Source organism: Notechis scutatus, chromosome 1, assembly GCF_049901735.1.
Source record: "Notechis scutatus isolate UNSWTSFEM ecotype Mainland chromosome 1, rNotScu1.2, whole genome shotgun sequence".
NCBI classification, from domain to species: Eukaryota; Metazoa; Chordata; class Lepidosauria; order Squamata; family Elapidae; genus Notechis; species Notechis scutatus.
In genome coordinates, this window is record NC_142009.1 from 165,900,603 (window position 1) to 165,915,362 (window position 14,760).

General features: G+C 37.5%; 1 protein-coding gene across 4 annotated transcripts in view; it reads left to right on the plus strand.

Moving 5' to 3' along the window:
- ERBB4 (erb-b2 receptor tyrosine kinase 4) overlaps window positions 1–14,760 on the plus strand; it is a 942,903-nt gene that overhangs the window by 723,717 nt on the left and 204,426 nt on the right. For 2 of the 4 annotated variants that reach the window (XM_087949416.1, XM_087949418.1), the window contains exon 16: window positions 10,414–10,458. In XM_087949416.1, coding sequence (XP_087805542.1) covers window positions 10,414–10,458 — 45 coding nt within the window. Of the gene's footprint in view, window positions 1–10,413; window positions 10,459–10,582; window positions 10,658–14,760 lie in introns of all 4 variants that reach the window. The other 2 variants (XM_087949415.1, XM_087949417.1) reach the window with 1 other exon arrangement.

Consider the following 14,760-nt stretch of genomic DNA (forward strand, 5'->3'; position numbering starts at 1 on the left):
TGAATAAAGTGATTTGTCTAGAACATTACATTTTTATCCCCAAGCCTTTCAGTGGATGACCCGAGGCGTGGCACAAAGGCAACACAGTCAGATAATCAGTAGGAGTTCCTTTATTAGCTCCAACTTTGCACCCAATGTCCTGATTACCTTCTGGCTGGAGAAAAACTATCCCAGGAACAGCCTGTGGCTGCAGAGAATCAAGTCCAAAATGTTGTCAACAAAATCTGTAACTATAAGTCCAATCAGGGCAAGATGAGGTAATTAGTCCGGCAGGGCAGGATATCGAATTCCAGACATGAAGGAACGGCAGTAAATCAACCTGGTTGGGAGAATTCCAGGAACACAGATAACCAAAGTCAACACAAGATAAACTTATGCTTGTTCCCAGCAGACACCTCACTCAGCATGCATCCCTTTTAAACTCTCATTCCTAGGTGTGGTTAATGAAGGGAATCAGGGACCTTTCCTCCCCCGTAAGCCATGCAACCCACGTTGCTTTCTTCTCCATTCCTCCCTGCGTGCCCTAGGATGAAGAGGGGGTGGGCCTGGGTCTTCCTCTGAAGTCCCTCTCCCTTGTTCTATCTCTCCCCTGCTCTGCCCTGCTCTGCCCAGCTGGACTTTGCCCTTCCCCAGTTTTCTCCACAGCGAACGGAGTCACACTCCCACTCCCTGACAGCTGCTCGTCTTCCTTCTCGGATTCAGACTCTGACAGGGACATGACATTCGATATGTCTCTATGGATGGCAAAACTAAGATGATGATAAATCAGTGTCAAAATCAATTTATTCTAATATTTTCTTGGAGCCTGAGTTACCACACCATTTACAGTCTCTTTTCTTGCTTTTGCTGGAATGGGGGAAATGGGCAATAAAGATAATCTGCACTAAAAGAGCAAAACTTTGCTTCAGTATGTGTTTGCCTCAGCATATTAAGAATGCAGTCCTCCCCTTAACCGTCTCTCCTCCTTTTGTGTTCAGCTGGGAGATATGAAAGTGAGTAGATCTGCCTTCCCTAGAATGATAGTGCTATTTTCCAAATGACTATGAAGAAGACTGTTAGATTACATTAACAATTGCATTCATGTACAGAAGTATAGTTAAATGTATAGAGAATAAGTATGGTGAGAATGTGCTGCCTGGCTTTTTAACTGAACTTCAGGTGTCTTGCATTTGAAGGGGAAGGTCACAGTTAATCTTTTATCTCTGTACCTGCATAATGTATGTACAAATGATGACAACTTTTGAATACAGGATTTTAAACAGAAAAATGGACTGAATCTCTGTTTTTCCTTATGTTATTTTAAAATGCAATGCAATGCAAACCTGGCCTAATTCAGAGTGACACCAAAGGATGGCACATGCACACCTTCTTTTCCATCCTATTTCCCTTTCTATTGCGAAACCTCAAGATTTGCAGGGTGGGTTAGTGTTAACAGGGAGAGAAAATTGCCCCCTCTTTTGGCAAAACCTTTTAATTAAATTTCACACATCAGCTATGATATATAAATAAGAAATTTATCAGTAAAATAGAAGCTTAAAGTTGGAAGGAATCATTAAAATCATTTCTAGTAATCCAATTATCTTTGTTGTCCTTCTCTGAATTGGTTTAAGAATAATTTCTATGAATTTTTCTTACAGTGTGATGCCAGACCTGGATATGATATTAAAGATGTGGTCTGATAAAAGCATAATAGAGTGGAATGATTTCCCATGAATTGAAAATTATATTTCAGTTAATGCAGACTAAAATAAATCTGTCTTTTTTGCAACCACTTCATACTTCCGGCTCTTATTAAATGCAATCAAGTACTTTTAATTTAAAAATGGAAGATCTTTTTAACATTTAGTGCTACCAAGTATTCCTAAACCAATATTTGTGCATTTGATTTTTATTTCATAAGTGAAAAAAATTGTACTTATCCCTAATAAATTTAATTCTATTACTGCAATTTTCCAATCTAGCATCCATGAGTTTTAATTACCTACTGATCTGATAAGCATTCCCTCTACCTTTTCATCCAAATAATTAATAAAAATATTGAACTTTAGATGATCCAGAACTGATTGTTGTGGCACCTCATTCAGTCACTCTTTCCAAATTGATGATTAATTATCAATGAACATTCCAAGAATATAAATTTCAGTCCATCTTTTAATCCACTTAGTTGTGATGTCATCCAATGCACAGTGAATGATAAGCATGTCTCAGATTACTTTGTTAGATATTTTGCTGAAATATCCTAAAGGGCCCCAGTCTCAATGCTGCCAGGGGCAAGTTAAAATCTCCAAGAAATATAAACTTGGGAACAGCAGGAGTAGCAGCCCCACTTCACAAATTTATGCAGACCTCATTTAATTATTAAACGGTGTTCAAAATGCTTCTATACTGGTCTTGTTATTATCTATTCCAGAATCTTCCAAAGCCTGGATGTCATACTGACTGGGTCTGAAGTTTGCTGAATCTTTGTTTGTCATTTTTTGAAGATAGGAGCGTTTGCTCCAGTCATCCAACAATTTGTCAGTTCTCCAGAATTATTTGGGAAAGTATACATGAGTATGGTCATACCATCAACCAGTTTGTTTCAGTATTTTAGGATGCAATCCATCTGGACCTAAACTAATTGAAAATAAAGATAGGGTATCCAGCTATGGTTGAAAATCTCAAGATTTAATTCTCTCCTTTCACTGTGTTCTCTGCAGAAGTTTGTTAAACAAGGTTGAAATAAAATAATAAATGAATATAAAATATCTGCCTTTTTTGTGATATCCAATGTATTAGCATTTTTGCCATTTTCATTGAGCAGCTGTTATACCTATCTTTATGTTTCCCTTTTCTTTTGAACATATCCCCCCATAAGCCCCTTTCTTGCCATTAGCATCCTGACACCAGTGCTGCAGTGTCAGATGATCTGTCTGTGGTCTTCCTTCACAGCCTGGCACTTTTTCCTGTTTGCTATATATGGTTTTCAGATCTTCACTAAGCTTTTTATTTAGCCACACTGCTTTTGCTTCTCTTTTTTCCCCCTGTACATAAGAATTATTTTCAATTCTGCTTTTAATATGTTTTCAAAAGTTTGAACTTTGTTTAAGAATTCTCCTTAATCCTCTCCTTTTTAGCTTCTCCTACCATGATATCCTACTCATGTTGTTCTGTGTTTTTTAAGCCTCACATTTTATAAAGTTGAAGATATGTTTGAATATCTTCAGTTTTACAATAGTTTCTCTTAATGAGAAGAACTCAGGTATTATGTCACCTTTGCCCAGTCTTCCTCCTACTTCCACATCCTCAGCTAATTCTAATTCCTAGAGTTAGTGAATTTGAGTTAGTGTTGGTTATAATATCTTTATAAAGGCAATGAAACATCTATACTTATATTGTTTTTCCCTTCTTCAACAAAGCACCATATTAATTGAATAAAGTGTCACCAAAATAAAATAGCATTATATCTGGCAACCAACATAATCTGCAAAGGTTTTGCTTTTAGGCATCTGTGATTACATTTCCGCTTCACTTCTTATGACACATGACTTGTGTTTACTACTACTCTCCTAAATCTATTAAAATGGCTCTTGTTTGCTATGAATGCCCCTTGTGTGGAAGTATTCCCAATGCTTCTTATGATGAAAGTTGGCGCAGATACAGGATCTCATTTGTATTTATGTAAGATCCTTCTCCTTGTTTCTGATTACCATATTTTGGCATTAATGTTCACACAGCAGATGTCATGAAACACCATTTAAAACAAAGTACCCTTTTCCAGAAGACTTCAATGGAATACATTTCAAAGGATAATGCTGATGCTTGAAGAACCAAGCTCTTTTGTAAGAGTACTTTCTGAATGAATCATTGCTTAAAAACCTACTAGATTTGCTGAATTTGATCCAGGTATCAGCCAAATGTGTTGATTAGAAAATGCTGCTCAAATAATTCAATCAGTATTAGTCACACTTGGAAGTGTAAACCAGAATATTTGTAAAACAGTACTGAAAGTAACCTGCAAATTGTAACTATTGTGAATTCTTTTTCAAAGTATAGGCTAAGAAAGCTAGATGGGATTGCAATTCATGGAAGCTTTTCTTCTTTGTAAATACTTGTGAACTTTGTGCACTTTTTTCTTAGTTGGGAATCCTCCTTTCTTTAAACCTTATAGACTAAACAAAAATAAAAAGTGAATAAAGAACACCAATAACTTGATTTTTATTTTACCATACCTCCATATACTTCTCAACCAGCAGAGCCTGTTTTGCCATGGTGCATATGACATATGATAACATATTTTTCAAATCCAACTTGATTCCTGGTGATTTCATAGAGCGCTTGTGCTGTTATCTTGGCAACAGTACAGAGTATATAGAGAAGAGCATTTTCAAATCCAAAGATGAATTTTTTTCACTAGAGTAAGTGAAACTTGGCATGCCATCAACTGAAGTTGTATGACTTCACCATCGTGCCTCCCGTCCCTGTCCTATTGTCCCCATTTAATCATACCTATTTTCTGTATTCTTACTCATGTTTATACTTATACCTATTATTTTGTAAGCAATTGACAAATCAAATAAATAAATAAATAAATTACATAAAATAAATAAATAAAATTTAATATAGACCACTCGAGATTTTTCAATGAGACTGTTGGACAATCTCTAACAAAAATCAAGAGACAACCAACACATTAATTTTGTAAAATAATAATTCACAAGAGGCTTTCATTGTTTTGCTGCTAAAATTAAAGCAGTAAATAATTCAATAAAATGTTGATGTCAACAGATGTTGCCCCTCAAAATGAGACCTTTTGCTGGTTTTGCAGCTCTAATTACAACGGAGCTTTTAGGGAAATTAAACTAAGAATGCAAAGATATCCAAGAATTTGTGATAGAGGTAACTTCTATTTGGCTCTTTAAAATCTGGGTTATACAGTTAAAAATTAGTATTACTATTGGGAAGAAAAAAAGGCATTTCACAGGGGCTTAATAATGGAAGATAGCTTTTTATAGCTGAATATACTTAATGTTAAATATAAGTGCCTAAAATAATATTAGTTCTCTTCCTGAATCTATAAAACACCTGGAAATAAAGAAATGTAACAATTGGAATTTTTTGCACTCTTCTGTCATTGCTGTAGGAGTGGAAAAATTCTTTACTAAGTGCATGTCTTTATAGTAATTGTTAAAAATACAAGCAGGGGCAATAGAAATATTGGCTTAAGCCCATTGGTGAGTTTAAATTCAGTTTGGGTGGATAGAGCAGAAAATTGTTCCAGGCAAATATCTTATTCATCAGTATCTTGTCCCTCGTGGTTTTCTCCTGAAATTTCTGGAGGCTGTGGTGAATGCATCTGGGCAATAATACATATATATGAAACCATACCTCTGATGTTTCTCCTACAGACATTTTATTTGGATATCCCCTTCTAATAAAATTATGCATACATTTTGGAGGGTTGCCAAGTTACCAAACTATGAAAAAAAAATGAATTTTGTCAATTGTCTTTTCTAAGCACCTACTGTAAAATATATATTCCGAAACAGGCATTTTGGCTTTTGATAAATCAAATTTGATTCATAATAACTTTCTGATTTTTATATTATTAAACATGAAACAAACATATTATCTTATTCAGAACAGGCTACAGGTATCATTAAAAAAACACTTCCTTGTATTAATGCTAGTAGCTAAGCAAAATAAAAGTGTGACTACTCTTCTTTTTAAAGCTATTCTTATAAAATACACCTCCTTTAAAATGTGTCAGTGTCCCGTTCAGTGATGATTTAAGTAGCCATAATCCATATTTGAGATGTTGGTGGTTTTTTTGTCTTATTTCTCTCCCTGCCATCAGGGTTTTAATGATTTGTGCCCTGAATAAATTAATTTACCTTCATTTTATTTTCTTATTCATAATTTTTCTTCTTCATGGCTTTTTAAGAATCAATGGAAGCAGTAACTGAGATGGGATATCTGGCTTGATTCAGAATAGGAATAATGGTAAAAAAAAAATCCAAATACTTCTCTATATAATTTTTAATTCCCTGTGGTAGCTTGGCAACTGGAATGTAATTGGTATTAAAAAAAAGTCCTGTTCATTAAGTGCAGAGTACCATTGCCACATCATTCCGTACCAGCCTTGTAAACAGCTCTCCAAGAAAATATTTGATGTATAAACAGACTGGTAGGCTTGGCACCAGAAGCCCAAATACTCAAACTAAATGCCTTTAGGATTCCCTAAAAAGTAGACCGAAAACCCTTTCTTTCATCAGAGCATTTTATATTTCAAGAGAGAGGAAGGAATTCCTTATGATGATTTTTTTGTGCTCAATGTGATGCTGAAGAGGAATTCATATTTCATCTGATATATCACTAGGCTTTCTCATTCTCATGGATATTGCATCTGTCCAGGATGCATATGAAAAAAACAATTTTGTGCCAAAAATATAAAAAAGTAAGATTTTTTTTTGAAGTTCTCAACAGAATGAGAACTCCATCCAATGCTTGATTGATGAGCCCAGCTCAACTATGAATCCAGGCACGGGATGCACCTGTCATTCAAGAAGTCTTGATGACTTTCAGAAGCTGTGCTGTTCATGTAACTGGATGTGAAATCCTTTGGCTGACAGTTATGCTCTATAGATAATGCACTTTCTTTGTGCTTCATCTTAGTTTGACACACCCGGAGGAGAAAAATATTCATGTGGGAATGCTGTTATTTTAGTTCAGCATTCAACACAATCATTCATCAGCATTTGGTAAACAAACTGGGCCTATAGGTTTTAATATTTCTTTATGTAACTGGATACTTGATTTCCTTATTGATAGGCCCCAGTTTGTGAGAGTTGGAAGAAAAGTTTTCAATTCCATCTCGAGTGTATGTTTCTCACAGGCTGTGTCTTGAGTCCTTTATTGTTCACCTTGATGACCCATGACTGCTGTGCCAAGTCTGCGACAAATCATATTGTGAAGTATTTGGACAACACGACAATGATGGAGCTTATCCAGGATGACAATGAAGATTCTTATAGGGAGGAGGTGAAGTCTTTGATGGACTGGTGCAATAAAAATAACTTGGTTTTCAATGTTAACAAAACAAAGGAGATCATTGTTGATTTTAGAAAGAAAAAAGCAGAGTCTTTATATCAAGGCTGCAACTGTAGTGGTGATCAATAACATTAAGTATCTGGGGGTGCAGATAACTAATCATCTGAACTGGTCTGTCCACACATCATCCTTAGTGAAGTGTGCAAACCAGCATCTGCATTCCTTGCATCAGAAATGGAGAGCACATCTTTTTCCTTCTGTCCTGGCCACTTTTTACAGAGGCACAATTGAGAGTGTGTTAACAAACTGCATCACTGTTTGGTTTAGTGGAAGCAGCGCATCTGATAGAAGGTCCATACAGAGAGCGGTAAGGACAGCTGAGAAAATTATAGGAAGCTCGCTTCCTATTATTCAGGATATTGCTTATAAGTGCTATGTGCTTAGAGCTCAAAGCATTGTTAGAGACCCCACACGCTCACTTCACAGTCTGTTTATGTTACTCCCCTCTGAGACAAGGTTTCGAAGTATCTGTAGCAGAACTACTACTAAATTCTGTAACAGCTTTGCTCCTTATGCCATCCATCTTGTAAACTCACAGGATTCTTCTTTTTTTGCCATGTATGTATACATTCAAACTAGACTGTGATATTTCTCTGTGTCGTGTGTATGTGGATATATGTATAATGTTTATCTTTTGAGAGCTGAATGCAATTTCATTTTAATGTATACTAATTAGTGTACATTTAAAGTGACAATAAAGATTCTATTCCATCCCATCCCATCCCATCTTATTCGACAGTCGTTATTCTTATACTGGTCTCTCTGCTATAAAGCAGCATCCTTCCTGATTTGCTTAACTTTGTTACTGCGTTAACAGCTAGGTCCCTAAGGTTACTAGATCTTGGAGATTTTAACTTACCTCATGGCAGCATATAGTCTGAGGTAGTTCAGGAGTTCATGGCTGCTGTGACAACCATGGATCCAAATAATCAAGAGCCTGTCTTGCATTGGGTGGGGCATACTAAATCTGGCTTCAGAGTAGTTGCAAAGTTATTTGGTAGTGTATGTTCAGTTATGAAAGAAAGATCAATCTTTCATTGCTTTTTTGACTTGCTGATGTTACTTCAGCCTGCAGACAGGGTATGACTCATTCTGTCCCGGGCAAGTAATGGATCTGTCTGTACCAGGCAACTAACAGCTTCAAAGAGAACATGGGGTTTTCTCAGAGGTTCTGATGGGCAATTAAGGCAAGACCTTAGTTGTAGCCTAGAATGAGATTGTTTCTATTCAGCCTCTCACTGTGATTCATTGTTGATCCCATGGTGCTCTTTGATTTTCTCAATAGCTCTGGGAGATGAAAAGCCAATGAAAATTCCTGGAGCACATTGGAGAAAGATGAAGAGTAAACATAACCAAACAAGGTTTAGAATAAGAGTCCATTTTAGACATTACACCATGGCATCTGAAGGACGCCTATAGGAATATTCTAGCTATCTGATCAATAAAGTCATTGAGATTTGCTCATAGTTCCACTGTGACTGGGCAAGTCCTGTTAAGATACTTGGGTATAGTCTTGCAAGTTTAGCTGGGATGTTTTAACCCACTACCTTTTTGTTAGACCCATGATCCTCCTGGCAAGGGTGGGGGGTGCCCTTTCTCTGTGTGTAGTTCTAGTTGATGGGGAAGAAGAGAGATTGGGTCTGAAGCCTCTAACCTGTGAGATGCTTCAAAGCTTGATGCTTTTACTCTGTATAATATCTACATGAGGCCATTGGCTGAAGTCATTTGATAGTGTGAGATGATACACTCTTTTATTGACCCTGGGCTGTCCAAGTGATGCTGTTGGATGCCAGAATGTAGAAAGGACTTGGCCATTTCACAGCCTGCAGGCCACATTTGTATATCCCTGTCTGAACTGTGGCCGGGAGGTGGGGTAGTAGCAGACTGCGGTCCTCCACAACAGTCCCAGGATTTCATGTGGCCTCTTCGGGAAAATTAATTGCCTGCCCCTGGTCTAGAGGTTATGAGGATCAAGATGGATAGGAACAGATTCAGGTTCAACCCTAGTATTTGAGCCATTGTGAATATTTAATTTTGGACAGGTTTGCATTTTCCCATTTAGGAGTGGGGTGTAATCTGAAGATTTTTCTAGTTCCTCCACAGAAGTGAGGTGATAGGTCTTGCCAAGAAATCTATTGCACAGATCCATCTTGTATGTTAGCCATGCCTGCTCCTGGACTGGAGTGGCCACCTATCAAAACAATAATTTGTACCTTAGTCACTTCACGTGTGGACTATTGCAATATGTTGTAAATGGGATTGCCCTTGAAGATCCCTTGGAAGCTACAGCTGGTCCAGAATGCATCAATGCAGATAGTAATGGGTGCGCCAGACTATGCCGGTGTAACACTATTGCTCATGAACTGCATTGGTTACCAGTTAGCTTTCAGATACAATTCAAATTGCTGGGTTACCACAAATAAAGCCCTTTATCCATAGAACTTGGCTGCCTGAGATACTATGTATCTCTGATCATTTTTTCCTGTCCTATACAATCCAACAAGAATTGTTTTGCATTACGTTCATTAAATCATATTGCCTGATGGGCTTTTTCTTGTTGCAGTATCTGCCCTCTGAAACAATATCCCCCATAGAACCATATTGGACTATCTTCAAAAAGCACTTCATCACCTGGCTTTCCCCCAGGGCTTTGATTAGTGTGTGTGATGAGCTTTTGATATAATTTTGCATATTAACCTGATGATTTCATTCTTGGCACAAAGAAACTTATCTTTCTTATATTGTTTCTTACTATTTTAAATGTTGCATGCTGTACAGTGCACTTAATGAAGTTTGGTTGCATTATAAATATGATCAATCAGTTGATCTGTCAATAAATACAAATACTAGATGAATATAATTATCCAGCCTTGATAGAAGCAGCATAATTGAATGGTAGTTATGCCCCTTGAAATATAGAAAATGTCAATTGTTATCTTTTAAGCCATAGCCGCATTATATTCACTAATGATTGAATTTATTGGGCCATTGTATTAAGGTACTATGTAGATCCTTGCCTTGGCAGGTGAAACTTGGTTCTGATCATTTTTACACAAACCCACAATTATCTGTACTGAGGTAAGTAACCGAAGATTTACAGTGATTTAGCCTTGCAATTTTACAAACAGAGCATAACAGGAGGCATTTTGAAATGAAAAACATTTGAAGCAATGGCTTCATGATGATTGAGGGAATATTGTAATCAATTATTTGGAGCAAGGAAAATGGAAGGGGGATAATGATGATTCTGCCTATAAAATGCCTAATGCATGTTTTCTCTTTCTCTCTTTTCCCTTCCCCCACCTTCACCTGGATTTGCTGCAGGTGCATAGGCCCACGCCTTGAGGACTGCATTGGTTTCATGGATAGGTACTTGCTGAGCACTTGCTCCTCTTGCCACACCTCCCATGTTCCATGTGTGCGCAAAGGTGCTTGTGTGTGCATGGCCCCTGTGAATGGTGAATGATCTTTTCTGTTCTGTAATTGCCTGCAGGTGTAGAGGCCCCACTAGGCATGACTGCATTTACTATCCATGGACACGCCAGTCCATATTACTCCAGCACGCTAGGTAACATCAGCCATCCCAACTTTTTGTTCTTTTTGTTCTTTCTTTGTAAGGAGTAGGATAATCACATTACCCAGTTTAGTGAGCGGGATCCTAAATTTGTATTCATCCATTCAAGTCCTTTTGAGCTACTTTCTATACTATTGACTGAATTACTGAATTAAATAAATTTAAGCATGCACCCTTAAACAGGTCACACAGGTCACATTAAGATTGCAGGTCACACATGCTTTCATGATTCTTTTTGGAATTTGAATGTTAAAAGTATACTTTTAGTGGAGGCTTAAATGGAGATTGTGTAAGGCAGGCTGGGGTCCTTAAGATATTCCATAGCCTGTATTCAAACTACACTACTGGTATGGGAGGAGGGTGGGACAAAACTTGTTGCAACACTACCAGTATATATATAAATATTCCTCATGAGAACCAGCCTAGCGTAGTGGTTAAGGATCAGACCTGAAACCAGGAGACAGTAAGTTCTGGTTTTGGCTTAGGCACAAAGCCAGCTAGGTGATCTTGGGCCAGTCACTCTTTTTCAGCCCTAGGATGCAGGCAAAACCAAACCACTTCTGAAATCTTGCCAAGACAACTACAAGGACTTGTCCAGGAAGTTTCCAAGAGTTGAGTTTGAAAAATAGAATGGATCCTTTCTGGTTATATGTCCCAAACTAATCAAACTGGTTAATGTGATTTTCTGCCTCAAATATTCTGACTAACCTTTCATCCACTGACTCTTCTCTTTCTTTAGATCAACATCATCTTGTAAAATGTAGTTCTTTTTATTACTTGTATTTAGATATAATAGTTGTTTCTGAAAATATTGAAGGAATTGTCTTAATTATCTGATAGTTCTTGAGAGGTATTTATTTATTTATTTGTTTGTTTATTTTTATACTCACCTATCTTAACAAGTTATTCTGGGTGGTGTATATGATAAAACACACACACACACACACACTGTTGCCATGGATGTTAATTCAGGCAAGAAATGGAGTCCTTAACAATACTCAGGGTCTCAGATCTGGGCACATCATCGTCACAATCTTACAAAAAGCAATCAGCGTTGAAGCTATCCTGATTTCGGGAGGAAAAATGTTTCAGAGGGGAGGTATATGACAGAGAAGTAGAGGTAAGATTCAGCAGGCTCTGACCAGTTCTGGAGAACTGGTAGCTATTATATTCTTTGTAAGAATGAGCTGAGGCAGGCATTGAAGAATGAAACAATGTTTATTGTAACAAAGAAACAGGTTACCCTAGTCTGCCCATATGTTGCTGAATCAGCCAGCTGACTGGTAACAGCCAATGCTGTCTGACTGCTCCCTTTTATAGTTCACTGTCAGGCTGCTCAGCCAATCAGAACAAGCAAAACTCCCGCTCAAAATGCGGACCAACAAATAGAACTTCTGTAGAACACAATAGTAGCAGAAATTTTGAGTAGTTCAGAGAGCGGCCAAATACCACCTCTGACTGGAGATTTTACAGTGTCCTTCCCATGCCATGCCCACCAAGCCACACCCACAGAATTGGTAGTAAAAAAAATTAAATCCCACCACTGAAGAGAAGGCATTCACCTGGTCTCCACCAGCTGACATGCCTTGGCTGACAGGAACTCTAAGATGCCTAATCTGCTGAACCAAATTAGTATTGTCTCATATTACAGTGTACAATTTTTATTAAAAATACAAATGTACTTCTATGACACATTTTGATCCTGAGGCTAGATTGTATATTAACAAAATAAGTTCAGATCAGCAGAAAATTGTATATAGATGGGCATTGTTAAAATACATTTATTTTAGCCCAATAACTAACTGTTCCTATCCCTACCCAGGAACTTGGTTAATACAGTATATTGCCAAAGGCTAGGTAAAAGATTATTTGACCCCGGAAGAGAAACCAACACATTTCAGTTCTAGGATATTGTTCTTCTCAATGGAACAAATACATTGCAGATATGGGCAAAGGAATATGTCCTACTGAAGTCATGATGGCTTCCTTCTGAGCATAGAATCAAGCTAGGAGCTTACTAAAGTGAGCAAAAAGTTGATGTTTATGAATGGGAATTAGATCAGTATACTTATGTGATAAGATTCCCCACTGCTGTCCAATATATACAGTAGATATCGCTTGAAGGCACAGAAGAACTGTACACTGATCCATGCTAACATATAGATTTGGAATAGAAGTAGAATAAGTATAGGAATAATCTCCTATTAGCTATCAATAGTAAGGAGCCAGATGTGTCCCAGTTCTTGCCAGTAAAGAATTCCCTCTTACAGAACAACTGGCAAAAAATGGACTTATCAGCTCTTAAAACCAGCATTGGAAGCACATACCAAGAGAAAAGAAGAGAGGAACAGAGACTATGCCAGAATTAGTTGGTAATCTTTGGTAGGTTGGCAGATTGCTTCTAGTTTGCTTATTGTTGTATTCCCCCTTACTAGCTGTTCCAAGCTTTTGCCATGCACTTATTATATCATTTTTTAAATGACCATTTTAACTGTACTGGGAATTAGCTTTATTATCACTTATAGTTTGAAAATCATGAAAAACTGAACTGATGAATACTATAGTGATGAAGGGATTTTTAAATAGTCAGAATGTCCGCACAGAAAGCATCACATATCTGCCTTCACGCTGCAGACTGCTTTGAATTTTGCAGTCCAAGTCTTCGCTCAAAAATGCATAGTCTTCTATGGCCCATGCTTGATTTTAAACACATATTAGCATCTCTGAATTTAATTAAAAAAAACATTGTAGCATATGTCACTTCATTTTAAATTATTTTGCCTAGATACATTAATAGATGTTAAAGAGGCTCAAAATATAATCTTCAACACCATATAGTGTAATTGCCATAAAGGCCTAACTCTAAGCCTAACTTTGTTTGCAAAACTACCACCTATAGTGCCAATATAGCACACTCAATCTCCGTTGTAAATAACTGGTTCCAAATGGCATCCAGTTCAGTGATACTGGAAGCAACTCAAAGATGTGGAATAACTGCCAGGTTCATTCCTGTCCTCCCCATATATATTACCAATTGGTACCAGAAGACAAACTGAGACAATAAAGCTTAACAAAATGAATAGTAATTATTGTGTAGTGGGCTTCAGTAGGCAAGAAGCAGATCAGCATAGCTACAACAGCATTTACTAACTCAAACTAGAACTGAGGAACAGCAGGCAAATGGCCTTAACTAATCATAATACTCGAAAAAGCCCACCCAAATATGAATGTTCTAAGTTTCCCTCCAAAACAGTTGGAGTTAACAGTTAGGGTCATCTAAAGCAGTGATCCCCAACCTTTTTTACGCCGCGGCCCGGTATCCCCAACCTTTTTATGGCGCGGCCCGGCATGACATCAGCTGGCGCCATCTTGTTTGATGAAAAAGTGCTTCCGGTGAGCTTTCTACCCGGAAAAGCTCACTGGAAGCACTTTTTCATCAAACAAGATGGCGGCGCCCAGCAAGCCAGCGCCCGGTAGGACTTGTTCCACGGACTGCACCGTCCGCGGACCGGTGGTTGGGGACCCTGATCTAAAGGTTAGTTTCACTTTAGCAGGGCTTAACACAACTATATATATTCAATACATAACAGTAATAATGATTAGGTATGAATGCGAATTTGAAGGAGAAAAGAAATTGAGAGTATGTATGGACATATACATAGTGACATCTCCTTGAACTAAATTAAACATTTTGTATAATTGTGCAGAACCAAGAAGAAATGCTGTTTTTCTTAAATGATTTTCAAGAGAACTATAAGAGCAGATTCACTTTCCCCTCTTTTTAATCCAGATCACCGAACAGATCTAATAATGTTTGCTTCCTTAATGTCTGGAAATGAATCAATCCAATATTTCACTCTTAACTCACCAGCCACTTGCCTATTGTATAGTGCTGTAACACAAGGAGGACAAGGGATATGGAAACAAGCAGTTTATTAATTGTTCTATTGTAAAGTATTACAACTTTTTACCGTAAAGGAAGAGTGAGCTTTACCATAAACTGCCCAAACCAATTAAGTGGTGGCAAGCCCAATGATGCCTCATGCTTAAAGTCAAAAATTCAAACACTCCTTTATTCTTTCACTGAGGAACCAAGG